The 20,690-nt window shown below is 42.0% G+C and overlaps 1 protein-coding gene and 1 non-coding gene across 14 annotated transcripts in view; both read right to left on the reverse strand.

Annotated features, from left to right (window-relative positions):
- The window catches only part of unm_hu7910 (un-named hu7910), a 41,261-nt gene extending 23,125 nt beyond the window's left edge, over positions 1-18,136 (reverse strand). The window contains exons 1-7 of one of the 13 annotated variants that reach the window (XM_065019391.1): positions 17,663-18,136; positions 17,308-17,354; positions 8,595-8,810; positions 6,479-6,547; positions 2,605-2,655; positions 2,404-2,418; positions 1,303-1,371 (exon numbers count right to left, since the gene is read on the reverse strand). In XM_065019391.1, coding sequence (XP_064875463.1) covers positions 1,303-1,371; positions 2,404-2,418; positions 2,605-2,655; positions 6,479-6,547; positions 8,595-8,793 — 403 coding nt within the window. In that variant the 5' untranslated portion in view covers positions 8,794-8,810; positions 17,308-17,354; positions 17,663-18,136. Of the gene's footprint in view, positions 1-1,172; positions 1,210-1,302; positions 1,372-2,403; positions 2,419-2,604; positions 2,656-6,478; positions 6,548-8,594; positions 8,811-12,545; positions 12,778-17,307; positions 17,355-17,662 lie in introns of those variants that run through there. The other 12 variants (XM_065019393.1, XM_065019396.1, XM_065019397.1 and 9 more) reach the window with 12 other exon arrangements.
- Positions 10,565-10,638, reverse strand: trnav-uac (transfer RNA valine (anticodon UAC)). Its single transcript has one exon. It is a non-coding gene; the product is annotated as a tRNA-Val (tRNA).
- Positions 18,137-20,690: the final 2,554 nt, after the last annotated feature.

Below are 20,690 nucleotides of genomic sequence, written 5' to 3' on the forward strand. Positions count from 1 at the left end.
TTGATAGAATTCAGGCACCTTTAAAGCTGCAATATGTAACTTTTTGGGCAACCCCATTAAATTCACATAGAAATGTGAGTTATAGATCTGACACTTAACTCTGACACTCATTTAAAGCAAGTCTAAGAAGCGGTAGATATGTTCTATGTGCGCTATTTCTATGCTTCCCATGCTTAAGTTTTGTTTTTGCATCTTTTACTTTCGGTTTTGTACACCTGCTTCGAACAGCTGGAAATACAACATTTTTGCTTTTGTAAAAATGATTGATACACTTGCTTGTTTTGTCACAAACTGAAATTAGGCTAACTATTAGAAGGGCTTCTGAGTGGCGCAGCGGTCTAAGGAACTGCATCTCAGTGCAAGAGGCGTCACAATAGTACATGGTTGGAATCCAGGCTGTATCACATCCGGCTGTGATTGGGAGTCCCATAGGGCGGCACACAATTGGCCCATTTAGGAATGGATTAAAGATGTAACGCAGTAATTAGCAAGAAAATGTGTGTGAAAATGGTGGAACACATCTACGCAGTTAGGCATATGTGAACAAATGTGCCATTTAGCAGATGCTTTTATGTGTGCATGCGTTTTGCATATGGGTGATCCTGAGAATCGAACCCACTACCCTGGCGTTACAAGCGCCATGCTCAACCAACTGGGCTACAAAGGACCACAAAGCCTATAAACTACTCAGAAGTAAGACCATGGTGAGCTCTACTGTTAAACAACTACTCACACTAGTAGCTTTACAATAGCCACCCTCTTCATCCCCTAACCCAAAATCTCTTAAGAATATTGAGAAATTAGACCCAAGTATGTGAAGTCGTCCTGAATGCAAACAAACGGGCTTTAAGGTGGAGCAGAAGGATGTCTCCATCGTATAGGTGTAAACAGTCATGGGTTTCAGGTCATTAAAAATACTTTCTTTCTCAACAGACATCATTAGCATTAGGCCGATGTACCTCTGACCCTTGTCCATGCCCCACAGAAGGTTTGGGGCATGAATACAGGTGTCATTATAACAACCACTACAGAATCAAAACTCAACATCTTGAAAGTATGACTGATGATTGTATTAATGATTTACAACACGCATATGCAACACACATTACCACTTTCCTGACAGATTAAAACTCAATGAAACTGGACTTTAACTGGATATTTAGTTTAAGTACCTTCAGGTTTGACTTTTGTCATAGCATCCACAGGCTTGTTTAAAAAAAAAAATGAAGAAAGGAAGAGCTTTTTAGCTTCATCAATGGTCAACAAGAATTGACTCATACAACAGACTCACAACAGACTCACCACCATTAAATAGTAGGCTACCTTTTGTCTTTTCTGGTTTTGGAACGGGAACCTCTACAATATTCTCAGCTGAAATGTTTTCAGGGGACAAAGAGAAACCAAAGTTAAGTGTGTGTCAATTGAAGAAGAAGTGATCATGCTATTCCAGAGTGCAAAGTGCATCATCAAACCAAAGTCAACAGTCATTCAGTCTCTGAAAACACATTTAAGTTAATCAAATACATTGTGCCGCTTTAAAGAAAATTCAGACATAATTTAACCTTTATTGTGCCTCTGCCTAGTTTATGGTCTTTCATGTAGGCTTGTTAAAAAAAAGTCCAATAAGACCCAAAAGTAACCAAACTATATATTACTATATATAGATTTTTTAAGAATGAGATCTATTCTGAACAGGGAACTACTTCAATCCATTAATGAGATTTAATTTAGCCTTACAACAGCCTGTACGAGTTGCAGATCGTCTTATCTAAGCGGTTAGGAGCATTGGGCCAGTAACCGAACAGTTGCTGGTTCAAATCTCAGAGCCGACTAGGTAAAAATAGAATGGCTGATCCCTGGCTCTGACCCCACTCTTCTGAATGGAGAAAAAACAGATGAAAAGTGCCATTTAAAATTGACGGTAAGCAATAATCCAACCTATACTCATTTGAACAACAAGTTTAAACTTGGGCCTTGGTTGGCTACACACAAGACAAAACTATCGTCTCTCTCTTCAAAATGAGAGGCAACAGTGCAACACAAGCTAATTTTAATCACAGTTTTGATCGAGGTGTTGCATGAAGTTAAGAGGCCTACTTCTTGGTCAAAAACACCACGTGAGTGATACAATATTTCCACGTATGAAGTCTTCTACCTCTGATCCCTGACTGCTGCACTGTCTGTCAAAGGGCTGTTTAAAAATCCATGGTGCACACGCAAACAGAGCGAAGAGCCACAGTCGAGAGAAAGTTGATTCTCACACAGTGTGACCATGTCATGCCCACCAGAAATCAATTTTCCAACTTAAACACACGTACGCACGCGCACACACATAGACAAAAATGATACTTTTATTCCCAAAGAGAATAAAAACATTCTGGAAAAGAAATTCAAGGAAGATACCTTTTTTCTTGTCCTCTAATTATGTCAAAGGAAAGAAGAACCATTAGCAACAGTGACACATATTTCGACACAGTATGTTTTTTTGTTGAGGGTTGATCCATTTACTAGGCAATATTAAGGGTCACGAGGGAGTTTAGAAAAAAACTCCAAATGTAGGCAAAAGTCAACACGCACAGGGAGCAACCAACCGGGAGGAAGTACCTTTTTTCAGCATTTCCTTTTTGGGAGCAGCAGTTTTGACCTCTTTCTCGTCTAACATACAAACAAAAACAAAAAAAGATATTAGCCACAGCAAGGACCATGTCGGAGGGGACTGTACGTGCCATTTCAAAAGAGTGCAAACTGTGCATCATACCGCAAATATGACACTGTCGCTCAATCTATATGAAACAGAAAGAAGTCACTTATTCCTGTCATGATCCACTCCTGTACAAAAGGCATAACACTTCGTCGATGACCATAATCTTTGATAGTGCCCATGTTTGTAGATAGTAGACACTACACATAAAATAGTTCCATCAACACCGCAAGTCAAATTTATTAGACGGATGCTAAAACTTTACCTCACTACATAATAAACAAAATGCAGTGTTCAGATATTTTACCTCAAGATCTTATTAGACTAGTACTACATATTTCAATAGGCCTACTTAAAATAGTTTTTTTAATAAAAAAAAATGGCCTAAACTCTGGCCTATTGTCCCTCCAGTCTGGAACAGATATACACCCTCTCTTGGTCATTGTGACCTTGGGAACATAAAGAAACTGAAAACAGAGTCTGAAACCCCTCCGTAAATACTTAGCCCACATGGCTTAAAGTCAATGTGGACGACATTCCTAAACTCTGGGGTTCAGGCTGAGCTTTGTGGGGCTGTTTGGCAAGAGATGGGAACTTCTCTTCAATCCAATAATAGCATGGTGGTTTATTAGCAGTTACAGTTTAACACACATTTCCTTCAAATAGAAATGCAAAAAACACCGCAGAGTTGCAAATTCAGTGGTCATTTGGTCATTCACAATGCATTTGTGCATCATTCCAGCATCACGCCAACAACACACTCAGTGTTAGTCCTTTCCAGATGTAGGCCTAATACCATTGAGTCAAAGGAATTTAGACAAAGTAGTCATCCTTGCTAAACTGAATTAACATACTACTGCTGGGAAAAGCGAGACAACTGCTAGACATAGTCTTAGAATAGACCGTGCAAATAGACACAGCATGTTTTGAATGAAGATCACCTCACTGCAAGTAGCCCAGCAAGCTAATTCAAAGGGGAACATTGCTGACATAATAAGCGTTTGAGGATAGAAAACGGCATGTACTGCAGTATCCAATGTTCCAATGCTAAAAAGATACGACATCACACTTTTTTGTGAATTAAACTATGAGACACATAAACTGCGAAATAGAACGTTATCAGAAGCCTGAACAGTGTTATGCGGATGGTCAGTGGTTGGTTATAAAGATAAAATACTTCATTGACATTTCTGATTAAAGGGAATTACTGTTTTTAAGAGTACAGATTAACTGATTACTTTCAAATCCCTTCTTTCTTTACCAATGGTCTAAAAGCAGAAATGACTAATTCAGTTTAACTGGCAAAATTAAAATATTTAAATAGCACATAAATGATTCATTCAGCCAGAACAAAGATGTGCAAAGAATATGTGCATCACAACGATAATGAGTAGTGCAAAAGCTTAGAAAAAGTGCAAAGCATAAAAGTATTTTTAAGTCCAGGCCAATATTCCCAATGACACCATAGCAGCAAGTCCAAAGTCAAGGAGGACAAAAACATGAGATCCTCTTTTCAGACATTCTTTTCACAGAGACACTGTCTTTCCTTTGACACGACCAGCGCAATTTTCAATTTCCTCCAGTTAGAGTTGAGGGGCGAGGTGACCTTTGGGTGACCTTAGGCCTCACCCAGTAGACTAGTCTCGTTCTGCTCCTCATGGATGGGAAGCTAGGAGTGGAAAGCTCAGGAGCTTTTGACTACTGATCCTGTAGGTCTAATATAACGCCCTGAACCCCAGCACCGTTCTGGGACGTACCAGCATCACCCTCCTCCTCTGCTGTCTCACTCTCTGGATCCTCCACCTTCTCTACGGGAGGAGAGATCACGTCATAGAGAAACGTGAAGAAGCCGTGAAACCAATCTGAGCCCTCCTCGGCTAAAATACCGAAGATTTCCTCTAGGGAATCTGCGTTTTCATTAGTAATTTCACCGCCCTCTTTGGTCAAGCCTGACGAGAGAGAGGAGGAAAACAAGGGGGAAGAGAAGAGGAGAGAGAGGATAGAGGATGGAGAGAGGGAAGGGAAGAGAAATGAAGAGAGTGGATGGTAATGCAGGAAAGAGAGAGTCGTATAAGAAGAGCGACAAGAAAATACCCCCTTTAAAAGTTGAGAGTGTAGCTGTCTGAAAGTGTAGAACTTTGAAATGTCGCTGTCAGCTATGGACAGAGGTACTGAAACCAATCCTGCTCAGTGTTTTTAGTCAGTCATTAGTCCTTGTCTTTGATTGGTTAAGTCTTTATTAGTCCCTTTATTAGGCCACACAGGACAAGAGCTATTAGACTAGGCATTGGGGGAACTGGAAAGTGTCCGTGATGAGCCAGTATTGTATATACAGTACCTTCAAAAAGTATTCAGACCCCTTGACTTTTTCCACACTTTGTTACGTTACAGCTTTATTCTAAAATTGATCAAATACAAATAAATCCTCAGCAATCTACACACAATACCCCATAATGACAAAGTGAAAACAGGTTTTAGATTTTTTTTGCTACATTTATAAAAATGTACATAACTATTCAGACCCTTTGCTATGAGACTTGAAATTGAGCTCAGGTGCATCCTGTTTCCATTGGTCATCCTTGAGATGATTCTACAACTTGATTGGAGTCCACCTGAGTTAAATTCAATTGATTTGACATGATTTGTAAAGGCACACACCTGTCTATATAAGGTCCCCCAGTTGACAGCGCATGTCAGAGCAAAAGCCAAGCCATGAGGTCGAAGGAATGTTTTGTAGAGCTCCGAGACAGGATTATAACGAGTCACAGATCTGGGGAAGGTTACCAAAACATTTCTGCAGCATTGAAGGTCCCCAAGAACACAGTGGCCTCCATCATTCCTAAATGGAAGAAGTTTGGAACCACCAAGACTCTTCCTAGAGTTGGCTATCCAGCCAAACTGAGCAATCGGAGGAGAAGGGTCTTGTTCAGGGAGGTGACCAAGAAACCGATGGTTACTCTAACAGAGCTCTGGAGTTCCTCTGTGGAGATGGGAGAACCTTCCAGAAGGACAACCATCTCTGCAGCACTCCACCAATCATGCCTTTATGGAAGAGTGAACAGACAGAAGCCATTCCTCAGTATAAGGCACATCACAGCCCGCTTGGAGTTTGCCAAAAGGCACCTAAAGACTCTCAGACCATGAGAAACAAGATAATCTGGACTGATGAAACCAAGATTGAACTCTTTGGCCTGAATGCCAAGCGTCACGTCTGGAGGAAACCTGGCACCTTCCCTACAGTGAAGCAGCATCATGCTGTGGGGATGTTTTTCAGCGGCAGGGACTGGGAGACTAGTCAGGATCGAGGCAAAGATCGACGGAGCAAAGTACAGAGAGATCCTTGATGAAAACGTGCTCCAGAGCGCTCAGGACCTCAGACTGAGTCAAAGGTTCACCTTCCAACAGGACCCTAAAAAAACTGTTTTTGCTTTGTCATTATGGGGCATTGTATGTAGATTGTTCCCCCCCATTTTTTAATAAGGCTGTAACCTAACAAAATTTAGAAAAAGTCAAGGGGTCTGAATACTTTCCGAAGGCACTGTACATGCGGCTGGTGGCCAATATTACAATCATAAGCAATATGGTTACGTTGGTTTTCAGCTATATCTCACTACAGAAATGTAGTGTTGTTGCAACTGTTGTGGGAGTTATATAACTCTGTGAAGAGGCTACCGGAGGACTTGCACTGGTACTCAAACTAAAGAAACCAAGTCAGTCATGCACAAGCAACATTTACTGTAGAGGTCACAAAAAGGTCATCATTAAAAATGCACTTGCCAAGTAGTACTTTGGCGTCCTCCACATCGAAGTCACCGTCGCCATCTGCGTCATACGCTGAAAGTTTACCTGCGAAAATGTCATAGATAGGGTCATGCCATAAAAAACATTCAGAGTACAGTCCTTTCCACAAATATGCCTATCCATGAAAATATTTGCGGGACATTAACTTCCTCTGTAATTAGAAACAGTTAACTGATCATTTGCTTTCTTTAATGTGATCCTCTGGGTTTTAGTGATACATCACTACTTGCCAATGAAGTCATACTATGGTGCTCAAAGTGGAACCGTATCATATTTACAGCCTGCATCTCAGCTCTGAATTCTTCTTACATTTCTGAGGGGGACATGGGGGGGGGGGGTTCGGGGGTCGTGGTCAAGGTGATCCTGCTGAACTGCAGCAGTATAGACATACGGTAGACAAAGCAGCAGCCACTCGACTCTGACTGCACTCTGCAGACATAGCTGTACCGCAGACTGACTTCCTGTAGTTACAAACACGGCCTGAGTGAGGTCACACTGACCAGTGACTACACACACACCGATTTATTCAGTACGGGGAGCTGATCCTTTAAATAATCAGGGAGTTCACAATCACAGTAAAACTAAAACTGTTTGGGAAATTAGGTGCATTTTCTGCTCAAAAGGTTGGGAGGGGATAAGAAAATGAAGCTATAAGTAAGCCTAAGTAAGTACGCCTTGTCTGAGCTGAAGTGACCCATAGGCTCATGTTTATGTAGCGTGAGGCAGCATGATGTACAAGTACGCTCCCTGGATAGAAAGCTAGTCTGTCGCAGGGCCTTAATGAAATGTAGCTATACTTTCAATTCAAAGAATGCTGAGATATGAGAATGAAGAACTTTCAGTAGGAGTCAAAGGTGGATTTACAGTATGGTGCACGCAGCATCGGCAAGCCAAGACAAATACGTTGTTACTGCATATTGTTAAATCATTACTTTGAGGCATATTATAATGTAAACTATTCAGAATTAATAACAGATAGAATTAATATATTTTTTGTGAAGTATGACAGATGGGTTTGTGTTGTTTGGTGATGCATGCAAGCAAAGACCATAAATACCTTGTAAAACCTCTGAAAAGTTCAAAGGGAATTCCTTTGCTCTTGCTGCATGCAAGATTAAGACACACAGGCACATTTTGTTTTTAGGGGTACCATCCAGATCAAAGGTTAATTAAACAGTGTCAGTATTGTGCCAACTTCAGGCTACACATTAAATTGGTTATTAAATTATACTTTTTTATGACTAATATCAGTACTAATTAATCTTTCCCCTTAATTATCTTATTGAAAAGTTAAAACAGTATGTTATGGCTTCCTGTCTGATATGTGTTCCTGTCAAGACCACATGCAACATTTCGGTTCCTGTATGAGTCAGAGAAGGCATGAAGTGCTGTTCCTACGTGTCTAGAGTAAGCTATGAGGACAGAACATCATCTAGACCAGTGTTTACCAACTCCAGTCCCCCCAACTGCACACGTATCTGTTGTAACCCCAGACAAACTCACCTGATTCAACTCACCCAGGGCTTGATGATTAGTTGACAAGTTGAATCAGGTGAGTTTGTCCAGAACTACAACAGAAACATGTGCTATTGGGGGTACTGGTGGACTGGAGTTGGGAAATACTGGAGTAGGGGGCTATACTCAATTTAGGCTTAACATGTACTGTAGCATACTAACACCCAATGCCCTATATTCTACATGGTAGAAAGCCATTACCTGCTCTACACAATATATATAAATACAAACATTTAGTAACGTTGTGCATTCTTATCTTGAGAGATAAAGCAAGAAAATAGTTGTATCAGATAAAGGTTACAGCCTGCAGATACTGTAGTTATTTGTTAAAACAGTAACCTAATAAAATAATAATAGCATTGGAATTACACTGTGGTTTCTTTGGGATTCATTGACATAAGCGTCACTCCCGTTTGGTACCAGGTAGTTACCAATTGTGTTGAATTCTATGAGGTAAGTATTGTTACAGCATAGTGTATTCTTAGTAACATGTAAATACCAGGTACCAGCTTAAACCGGGCTATAAAATAAAGCATTACTGTTTATCATAGGAATGAGGGGAGGTCAGCTGACTCACCAATGACGTTGTCGTAGTCCACCAGATCTAACCACACCACGGCCACGGAGCTCCACACCCCCAACAGAGCCAGAACCATGAACCAGGTGAAGATCTTAGTGCCGCTAAAACCACTAGCAGCACCTCCACCCCCACTAGCAACACCCCCACCCCCACTAGCAGTAGCAGCCTCCGCTTTCACACCATTCTTATTCACCATTGCTGCGGGCTTCACCTCTGGAAAAGAAAGAACACAATGAGCATATGTCAATTATTCTGACTGGGGCGTAGGGTACTGGACAGATCGCAGTCATTTTGGAAGATGTACTTGCTACGACTGTGTTATGTTGTTTTCTCGCCTAGACATCTTAAGGTGAACGCACTAGTGTAAGTCACTCTGGATAAGGGCATCTGCTAAATGTCTAAAATGTAAATATAATTTTGACTGGACTTTCAGTCATTGTGATTGACAGGACGGAAAGAAGCGGGAGCCATTCTTAGCCCAGTGGCCTTCCACAGAAGCTGTGAGTTAGAGTGCGAGCAGATCTGAGTAGAGGACAAGTGAGGGGGATGCTGAAGTCCGGTTAGAAAATAACCCTGTCTGGATCAAATGACTGAATGACACAGGCAGGCAGAAGACATAAAGGCCCCAGCCCCTGACTAGTCTGACAGGCTCAACTCAAGGTTGCCCATAATAGCACCAGGCAAGACAAGCTTTAATATGACAGGTATGCCCAAAAGTTGTTGTTGTGCCTTTGAAATGCAAGATGTCCCCGTATGAAACGTGATATTGGTTAACTAACCTATATCTATATGAGAAACAAGGTGTATGAAACACCAAGACAGATCTGGTTCTCCCTGGTCTGGACCCCCCCATTACCTAGACATGTTTAAAGTGAGACCTAGGAGGGGTATTCCAACTCTAATAGTAGAGGGGTAGTCTCAAGTTGGCATACTTCCTAGTGACATAGGCTATTCACACGAGGAACCTCCATAGGCTCGCAGAGAGTTGATGTCTGATGGTATCATTCGACATCATAGGCTCTTGTTCTGGATGTGTAAAGAAAGAAATGTCATACTCTCCACTATAAAATAACTGGTTGATTGCCTAAAGGTCATGCTGGATCCTCGAAAGGTTATAGATTTCTCTCTTGGGTTCTTCAATGAAAAAGTGTATGAAACAGAGATGTAAGATATGACTGCATCGTTCCACAGACCCTAAACCGATCCAAATGTAGCACGCATCGGTCAGAAAGTTTTATTTTGCTCATATTACTTTCTTTCTACCTTCCGAAAATACCTCATCTTATGTGACAACTTATGTATCCTCTCCTTCAGTGTGGAGCCAAGCATGTAACTGTGTGGACAGTCATTGATCTACAAGTCATTTTGCATTACATTTGACATTTTAGGCATTTCACAGACGCTCTTATCTAGAGCGACTTGCAGTAGTGAGTGCATACAATTTCACAGTGGTGGAAAGAGTACTCAATTGTCATACTTGAGTAGAAGTAAAGATACCTTAATAGAAAATGACTCAAGTAGTATTTTACTGGGTGACTTTCACTTAAGTATCAAAAGTAAATGGAATTGCTAAAATGTACTTAAGATCAAAAGTTAAAGTATAAATAATTTAATTTCCTAATATTAAGCAAACCAGACGGCACAATTTATTTACGGATAGCCAGGTGAACACCAACACTCAGACATAATTTACAAACAAAGTATTTGTGTTTAGTGAGTCCACCAGATCAGAGGCAGTAGGGATAACCAGAGATGTTCTCTTGATAAGTGTGAGAATTGGACCATTTTCCTGTCAAAATGTAACAAGTATTTTGGGGTGTCACGGAAAACGTATGGACCATGTACACCATTTTCTTTAGGAATGTAGGGAAGTAAAAGTTGAAGTACATTTTAAACAATAAAGTACAGATACCAAAAAAAAGTAGAACTTGAAAGTATTTTTACACCACTGCATTTTCATTTCTACTAGTCCCCCGTGGGAATTGAACCCACAACCCTGGCAATGTAAGTGCCATGTTCTACCAATTGAGCCACACGGGACCATGCCAAACAACCCTAAGGAATATCAGTAGCCTAGTCAAACTGCGCACTGTGCCCATCTTCGCGCACTGACCAATACTAGGTAGGCAGCTTGTTCCTGATCTTGCACATCTGCCTGGCACCTTCAGCATTAACATTCTAAAATGGTTTGCACAATATTAGGCTTTATTAGTTAAGTGACAACCTATGTAAATTTGCCAGGTTATTGTTATCTATTCGCTGTTGAAAATGGGGTTTTACCGTAATAAAAGTAAGCTACCGGGGACAACTCTCATCTGGCTATACCTGCTGATCGGGGCTCACAACAGATTTTATTTGGATTGTTCAGGTTCACCATCAGCAATAGTTTTGGTAGTTTTTCTTTAAACAATGAGTGTACATGTATTTTTAAATATACAGGATAAAGTTGATAATTTCATAACGAGGAATCACTTTTGTGAGGCTCACATTCACAGCCAAAGCGGGAGGAGAAAATAAGCTCACAAAAAAATTCCCAACGGTCAAAACAATTCAATTTTGAGATGGGGTGAAATCAAAAATGGTGCTATATATTTAATGCCTGTCATAGCTAATCTGAAAGCGATCAATATTGATACCCCCTCTGATAGTGGTAGTGGAGTGGTTGATGCCTAGTCTCCTTTATGGCTCAGATCAGGTACCTACATAGTATACACCATAGACACACACAACAACTCAGACAGATCCAGCTCAGACAGATCTAGCTCAGAGAGGCCCAGCTCATGAGCTCCATCAGTAGCAGATTCATTTTGAATGGAAAATGTGTGTTTATGCAACAAATGTTAGTTAGTGCATCATATCGCGTCAAACCGAATCAATTCATTCTCTAATCAAACCGAATAGCACCGAATCGTTTCAAATTAAAACATATCTTTCCTGTATCGTATCGGAGGCCATGTATCTAGATAAGTATTAAATCGTATGATGCACTACTTCGTATTGCCATTTCTGGGAGTGTGATATTCACACACCAAAACAGGCCCATCTCAAACTGGATAAATCAATTAGGTTAACCATATCTAAAATTAGCTTTAGACAGCTTTCAAAAAAATTGCTCATATGGAAGACAGACTGTACGTACACAAGCACAAGCTCTGTAGGATAAGGTGAAATCAACGAGAGGCGTTGCAATGGCTCACAAGAACCAGCTAGGCTTACAATCACAATGTGCCCTTGAGCAAGGCACGTATTCCTACTTGCTCCTGTAAGTCACTCTGGATAAGAGACTGCTAAAGTGACTAAAATATTCATTTAAATGTTGGGACATGGAAACAGTGATTTGTTTCCACAATATAAATATGGGCAGTATTCATTCTCTAAATTGATAAGATAAAACCAGGAATAGAGCGAGTGATGGTGACAACATAACCGGCAGGGGGGTAGGGAGAGCTGGAGCGAGGAAGATCGAGAGAATGTGAACAGGTGGTTATTCAACTACTGAAGGCTCCAGAGATACAGGTTTGGAACAAACATACAGCTACCCTACTGTAACTGTAAAGGTTCTAAAGCATTGCTGTATGCGAGGTAACACTCTATAGTTATAAGCAATATACAAACATACACTAGCCTAAGTCACAAACAACTACCTAGCCTACGTTTGCAACAGTACCCATGCCTTGACAAGTCACCATGTTCTATATTCTTTAGTCCTTTTAACCTTTAGGACTTTTACAAGTAGTTTGAGCTTTTAAATAGCTACCCATTTAGAATAGGTTGCTCTGTCTACTACCATTTGTAAAAGCCCTACGTTACTGCCGACACTATCACACACTACTCCGTTACCCAAAATGACAACTCAATCCTCACACTGTCGGTTACCATTCCACATTTCTGAATGAAGCAGTTAAGCAGAACCACTAGCCTATCATTTACAAATTCCCTTGACCCTACCTGGGATTTCTTCAGCCAATATGGCTTCTTCACAGATAGGTTCCTCCATCAGGTCAGATGAAGTGGGATCCACGATGAGAGAACTCCTCGATTTTTCCTAGTTTCTGACAAATCCCCCCTGCCTGTATCAGTTGTAGAAGTCAGCTGGAACTTGATAAGGCCAAACTGGTCCGGATAACTATTTTTAGAGCTGTCAAACAAATATGGGGAGGGCATGCTGAGTGTGTGTGTGTGTGTCACTACTCTGCCATAGCCAAATAGGACGGAGGGGGTCTGTGCAGAACGAAGTATGGGGAGGGCATGCCGAGTGTGTGTGTGTGTCACTACTCTGCCATAGCCAAATAGGACGGAGGGGGTCTGTGCAGAACGAAGTATGGGGAGGGCATGCCGAGTGTGTGTGTGTCACTACTCTGCCATAGCCAAATAGGACGGAGGGGGTCTGTGCAGAACGAAGTATGGGGAGGGCATGCCGAGTGTGTGTGTGTGTCACTACTCTGCCATAGCCAAATAGGACGGAGGGGGTCTGTGCAGAACGAAGTATGGGGAGGGCATGCCGAGTGTGTGTGTGTGTCACTACTCTGCCATAGCCAAATAGGACGGAGGGGGTCTGTGCAGAACGAAGTATGGGGAGGGCATGCCGAGTGTGTGTGTGTGTCACTACTCTGCCATAGCCAAATAGGACGGAGGGGGTCTGTGCAGAACGAAGTATGGGGAGGGCATGCCGAGTGTGTGTGTGTCACTACTCTGCCATAGCCAAATAGGACGGAGGGGGTCTGTGCAGAACGAAGTATGGGGAGGGCATGCCGAGTGTGTGTGTGTGTCACTACTCTGCCATAGCCAAATAGGACGGAGGGGTCTGTGCAGAACGAAGTATGGGGAGGGCATGCCGAGTGTGTGTGTGTGTCACTACTCTGCCATAGCCAAATAGGACGGAGGGGGTCTGTGCAGAACGAAGTATGGGGAGGGCATGCCGAGTGTGTGTGTGTGTGTCACTACTCTGCCATAGCCAAATAGGACGGAGGGGGTCTGTGCAGAACGAAGTATGGGGAGGGCATGCCGAGTGTGTGTGTGTGTCACTACTCTGCCATAGCCAAATAGGACGGAGGGGGTCTGTGCAGAACGAAGTATGGGGAGGGCATGCCGAGTGTGTGTGTGTGTCACTACTCTGCCATAGCCAAATAGGACGGAGGGGGTCTGTGCAGAACGAAGTATGGGGAGGGCATGCCGAGTGTGTGTGTGTGTCACTACTCTGCCATAGCCAAATAGGACGGAGGGGGTCTGTGCAGAACAAAGTATGGGGAGGGCATGCCGAGTGTGTGTGTGTGTCACTACTCTGCCATAGCCAAATAGGACGGAGGGGGTCTGTGCAGAACGAAGTATGGGGAGGGCATGCCGAGTGTGTGTGTGTGTGTCACTACTCTGCCATAGCCAAATAGGACGGAGGGGGTCTGTGCAGAACGAAGTATGGGGAGGGCATGCCGAGTGTGTGTGTGTGTCACTACTCTGCCATAGCCAAATAGGACGGAGGGGGTCTGTGCAGAACGAAGTATGGGGAGGGCATGCCGAGTGTGTGTGTGTGTCACTACTCTGCCATAGCCAAATAGGACGGAGGGGGTCTGTGCAGAACGAAGTATGGGGAGGGCATGCCGAGTGTGTGTGTGTGTCACTACTCTGCCATAGCCAAATAGGACGGAGGGGGTCTGTGCAGAACGAAGTGCGCACAAAGACAGTGGAGCAAAATTGGCAATTGTCCAAACACAGACAACGTAACAACATGAGAGTTGCCTCTTGAAATGTCTGCATGCTTAAATATATTTAGAGAGAATCTGCTGCAGAGGTTGAACTTAAACTTCTCTTGAATTTGAGCATGTCATTACACTTCAGCAGGTATTCCCAAACTGGGGTATGCGTACCAATGCCGTCGGGGGTACGCAAAAGAAAAATTGGATTCACATTTTCCAACAAGGCTATACATTTGGGCGAGTTCCCCCCCCCCCCTTGCCTGAGTAGCTTCATTTCACTGCCAAAATTCAAATTAAACCATCTAGTGTTCAGTGAAATAACAATGTCAAATACAGGTAGCCTAGTCAAATAATTAACATACAATCACATTGACCGTTACGCTCTCGCGGGAATTCCACCAACGGTCCGTATGTGGCCAAACGTAGCTGCTGCTCATGTTGGTATCTCTACTGATGGCGCAAAAGCCATGACAGGGAGACAGAGCGGAGTGGTAACGCGCATGCAAGCAGTTGCTCCTGCAGCATCCACCGAGAGGCTCTTGGTGCCAAGGGAATGCCTGAAAGCTTGAAAGATGTTTTCACTACAGTTAAAATGGTTAACTTTGTTAAAGCAAGGCCCCTGAACTCTCATGTATTTTCTGCACTATGCAATGATATGGACAGCGACCATGTAACGCTTGTGCAACAAACAGAAGTGTGCTGGTTATCAAGGGAAAAAGTACTGACACGTTTTTTTTTTATTGAGAGACGAGCTTAAAGTTCTCTTTACTGACCATCATTTTCACTTGTCTGACCGCTTGCACGATGACAAGTTTCTCACACGACTTGCCTATTTGGGTGATGTTTTTTCTTGCCTGAATGATCTGAATCTAGGGACAAAATGCTGGACAAAATGCAGGCTATGATTAAGAAGTTGGATCTCTTCTCTGTCTGCATTAACAAGGACAACACACAGGTCTATTCATCATTGTATGGTTTTTTGTGTGCAAATGAACTCAAGCTTACGGACAATGTCAAATGTGATATAGCGAAGCACCTGAGTGAGTTGGGTGCACAATTACGCAGGTACTTGTCCGAAATGGACGACACAAACAACTGGATTCATTATCCCTTCCAGTCCACTTAGCGATGTCTGAACAAGAGAGCCTCATCGAAAATGCAACAAGCGGTTCTGTGAAAATTGAATTTAATCAGAAGCCACAGACAGATTTATGGATTGGGCTGCGCTCAGATTATCCTGCCTTGGCAAATCGTGCTGTTAAGACACTGATGCCCTTTGCAACCACGTACCTATGTGAGAGTGGATTCTCGGCCCTCACTAGCATGAAAACTAAATACAGGCACAGACTGTGTGTGGAAAAAGACTGAGACTCTCTCCAATACAACCCAACATTGCAGAGTTATGTGCATCCTTTCAAGCACACCCTTCTCAATACCCTGTGGTGAGTTATTCACCATTTCTGATGAACACATAATGTTTTATATGTAAAATGGTTAAATAAAGAGAAAAATGATTGATTATTATTATATCATTATTTGTGCCCTGGTCCTATAAGAGCTCATTGTCACTTCCCACGAGTCGGGTTGTGACAAACTCACACTCATTCTTATGTTTAATAAATGTATCGTATAGTGTGTGTGTGGCAGGCCTACAATGATGGCAAAAAACAACATTTGAGAGTGCGTTGACCCTGGTGCTAGAGGGGGTACGCAGCTGGACTATAAAACGTTTGGGAACCACTGCACTACAGTATTTAGAGTTTGCTGTAAAAAAAAATGTTGCTTAAATGTGTGAACAAGCAGCTCATGAACAGGCAGACACACCCCTTTAACTTTACACTACACTACTGTAATAATAGAGTAATAATGTATTGTATAATGTATTGTTTTATGATGTAGGCTGTTACCTTTTGTTGTAATGTCATTGTTTTAATCCTGTTTGGACCCTTGGCATCAGCTAACGGAGATACTACAATTTTCTCACTAGATGGGTGGAAAAATGCATTACAAACTTCCAACAATTTAACCTAGTCTAACATTTTTGATACCATACCTTAAAGGAGGACGCTGTACTGTACATGGCACTCTCTCGTATGCTTCCAACAATCGGGCACGCAATATGCTAGTTACCACGATACAGAAGCCATCACAGTCATCATTACATTTTAAATGGTGGTGGACAACTCTAGTATTTTCGGAGTCAACCCCGACTCCTGCTATCAGTATCATTGGAATCGACTCTATCTAACATTAGCTACAGCTGCAATGCCAGTGTGTGCATGCACACTAATGAACTGGGTGATTGATTAGCAATGCATAGAGCCGTCTGAAAATCTCCACTAACAAAAATATGACCATTTTCATTTTTGGAGTCGACTCCGACTCCCCACCACTATATATTACAGCCCATTATGACAACACCTGACATGTAAGGCTTTCCGCTAATCTTAGTTTGTGTTTAACATAATATCCTCTATAATAGTTGAGTGCATCATGTTAGTAGGTACATAAAAGGCGGCCAAAGGTTTCTTTGGTTTGGGCTACAAGCAACCATGAAAATGAGGAACTGCCAAGCATGCACAAGCCTTCAAAATATGTCTAGAGGTGGTTGATGTTGCCCTGGCTACAACCACTGGCACCAACCGCTATCACCCTAGTGTAGACTCAGTGTCTCTTTTGCAATACCAGCACAAACAACCCACTGCGTTCACAGCAAGACAAACAGGGACAAGCATTAGTAGACTATGCCTTTCTATCAGATATTACAATCACAGTACATGCTTACTTTTATGATACTTCTGATAAGCCAAGCAAGTCCGTGCAACTGTAACTGCTATCAACCACTCAAAACACAGGGCACTTTCCACTTGTTTAGACTCAGTGCTTACAATGACACTCTCCAACGATATTTTATGAGGAGTAGACTATTACTCATGTGTTAAACATGTTAGGTAACGCTTTAATGATCCCGGCTGCTTTAATCACACAAAACCCAGCGCAGAGTTACACAGGCTTTTTACCAGATCTGCGTGTCCGGGGATGGTCTGGATGAATTACATGGTGTCCACTGAAGGGAATCATTTTACAACTATGAGAGAAATTCCCCCGTATTGCCATACACGTCAACATTATTCATCACAATTTGAGAATAGAAAAACAAAAAGCCTAAACCAACCATCGAAGGCAAGAACATTATCAAAGTCTTTGCCTCCTGCTCGTGCAGTTGCATAACTGGCAAATAAATATTGAACTGGTGGCAACCTAAAATACTGAGACCAGGTTGTTTAACTAGCTATACTTGCATATTAGACTATAATATAGTTTACTAGATATGCTGTTAGCTAGTTAGAATAGGGATTAGGGAAGGGTACCGACCTTTTTTGGATTGGTTTCTGGAATTCTTCCTCGGAGCCATCGTAAATGCACGGATGCTTACAAGTTCAAAGGGTTAGAAATGCTCAAATACTTAGCCTGTACGCCTTCTTGTTCTCTAAATACAATTCTGATACCTCCTTATTGGTGGAAGCTCCTACTGCTGACTATCACAACACAAGTAACGTCCTCATGGATACTGACAAGCTAAAATGTACTAATGAGTGACCTCAAATTCGACAGGGAACGAGGTCCTGGGCGGATGATTTTTTGCTGTAGTTCTACAGCGTGGACCACTATCGTTGGGAGCGCCTAGAGAATCCGCCTTGAAGGTTTTGATACATTGCCTGGCTACACGACTCCTTGCTCCAGACAAACGCTACGCCACGCCCATGGACGTACATTTTCTTCTACGTAGCGAACTATAGTGCAGCGGAATAATTTAGGGTAAATTGTCAGGCTATTTGATAACAGCAAAAACGTGGCAAAAAAAGGGAACGTGTCCTCTCTATCGCGAGATTTTAACAATCAAAGGTTTAGGTGGCTGCTGGCTGGAAACTAGAGGGCTCCTATCCCGCCTCATCACCATTATATGTGTCTTTCCTTTCAGATAGAGGCGGTGGATCGGGGAGGGACAGAGGGGACTGTATTGTATCTAACCTGAGGGGGGGGGGGGGGGGGGGGGGTGTCTTCTCCATGTCGTGTGCTGGGGGATTCCTGCAGTATCTTCTGGGGGTCAGATTTTATGGGATTATAGCAGTTTCCTGGACAGATTAATCTGGAGAGAGAGAGAAATATTGTACATAGCCATAATATGACATTTGACATATACACTCACAAGAACTACAGTGCATTCAAAAAGTTTTCAGACCCATTGAATTTTCCACATTTTGTTACATTACTGCCTTATTCTAAAATGTATTAAATAAATAAAAATCCTCATCAATATATACACAATACTCTATAACGACAAAGCGAAAACAGGTTTTTTAGATTTTTTAGCAAATGTATAAATAAAAAATATATACCTTATTTACATAAGTATTTTTACCCTTTGCTATGAGATTCGACATTGAGCTCAGGTTCATCCTGTTTCCATTGATCATCCTTGAGATGTTTCTACAACTTTATTGGAGTCAACATGTGGTAAATGATTGGACATGATTTGGAAAGTTGACAGTGCATGTCAGAGCAAAAACCAAGCCATGAGGTTGAAGGAATTGTCCGTAGAGCTCTGAGACAAGATTGTGTCAAGGTACAAATCTGAGCAAGGGTACCAAAATAATGTTTGCAACATTGAAGGTCACCAAAAACACAATGGCCTCCATCATTCTTGAATGGAAGAAGTTTGGAAACACCAAGACTCTACCTAGAGCTGGACGCCGGCCAAACTCAGCAATCGGGGGAGAAGGGCATTAGTCAGGGTGGTGACCATGAGTTCCTCTGAGGAGATGGGATAACCTTCCAGAAGGACAACCATCTCTGCAGCACTCCACCAATCAGGCCTTTATGGTAGAGTGGTCAGACAGAGGCCTTTTGCTCAGTTGTGCACCGGGGCCTCCCACGCCTCTTTCTATTCTGGTTCTGGTTTTGCGCCTTCAGTTTCTTGGCAATTTCTCGCATGGAATAGCCTTCATTTATTAGAACAAGAACAGACCGACAAGTTTCAGAAGAAAGTGCTTTGTCTCTGGCCATTTTCAGCCTGTAATCAAACCCTCAAATGCTGATGCTCCAGATACTCAACTAGTCTAAAGAAGGCCAATTGTATTGCTTCTTTAATCAGAACAACAGTTTTCAGCTTTGCTAACATAATTGCAAAAGGGTTTTCTAATGATCAATTAGCCTTTTAAAATTATAAACTTGGATTAGCTAACACAACATGCCATTGCAACACAGGAGTGATGGTTGCTGATAATGGGCCTCTGTACTCATATGTAGATATTCCACAAAAAAATCTGCCATTTCCAGCTACAATAGTTATTTACAACATTAACAATGTCTACACTGTATTTCTGATCAATTGGATGTTATTTTAATGGACAAAAAAATGTGTTTCTTTCAAAAACAAGGATATTTCTAAGTGACCCCAAACTTTTGAACGGTAGTGTATGTCGCACGTCACTACTTCACAGGAGCAGCATTTGAACGTAAACATGTATTTTTTATCATGTGCCTTAATAACAAACTTGTATTCCATCGATAAATACGAATACAATTGTTTAATTACGAGCGTAGTTGGTTTGGCCATGGAAAAAGGCAGGAACCTTCCCACTAGTCATGATTGGCTGAGATAATGTATGGGCTGGCCATGCCGGGAGATGAGTTTGGATTGGTCTGCCATGTAGCACACTTCTGTCTATAACGTGAGCTGTTCAGTATGTTGACAGTCCTTTCTACTGTGCCATTTTTGAAAGATATAACATTAGGCTTTGAGAACTACAAACCTTTTGCTACTTTTCTCAATGACATTGTTGCCATAAATTTAGCAGGCTCTGTCGACAGATCAGTAGGAAAAAGGAATGGGCTACTGCACACGCCACGGTCAGTGTGAACTGGAAACAAACAAGATGTAGCGACAAACAAAGCAGAGTTAAATGGTTCCAGTCTCCCGTGAAGCGTTCATCCATGTTTACGGGTAAGAGTCTAGCTACACTTTCCGGAAATAAGTTTCTAATTTTGTCAGAAAGTCATTTTTATTGCAAGTTATTGCATACCGTTAGCTTGCTGGCTCGCTAGCTAATGTTACATGTATGATCTGTGTAGTAATATTATTCTAATCAGAAAACCATTTGCATTGTTAGTTATAGCCTAACGTTAGTTAGTTAACGTTGAGCCTCGTTTGTTAGCTTTAGCTACTTGCCGATTCATACTACAGCTATGACAATGTTTGTATTGGTAGTAGCATGAGTTAGGGTTATGCCGGTTCATTGTGTAGCTAGCTAACTCACCCCATTCCGTACAAATGTGCGCAACCGCAACATTCAAACGAGGCTACAAAGAAAACTAATGATCGACATGGTAATGGCTCTAT

This window comes from Oncorhynchus nerka, linkage group LG6, assembly GCF_034236695.1.
Source record: "Oncorhynchus nerka isolate Pitt River linkage group LG6, Oner_Uvic_2.0, whole genome shotgun sequence".
In the NCBI taxonomy this organism is placed as follows: Eukaryota; Metazoa; Chordata; class Actinopteri; order Salmoniformes; family Salmonidae; genus Oncorhynchus; species Oncorhynchus nerka.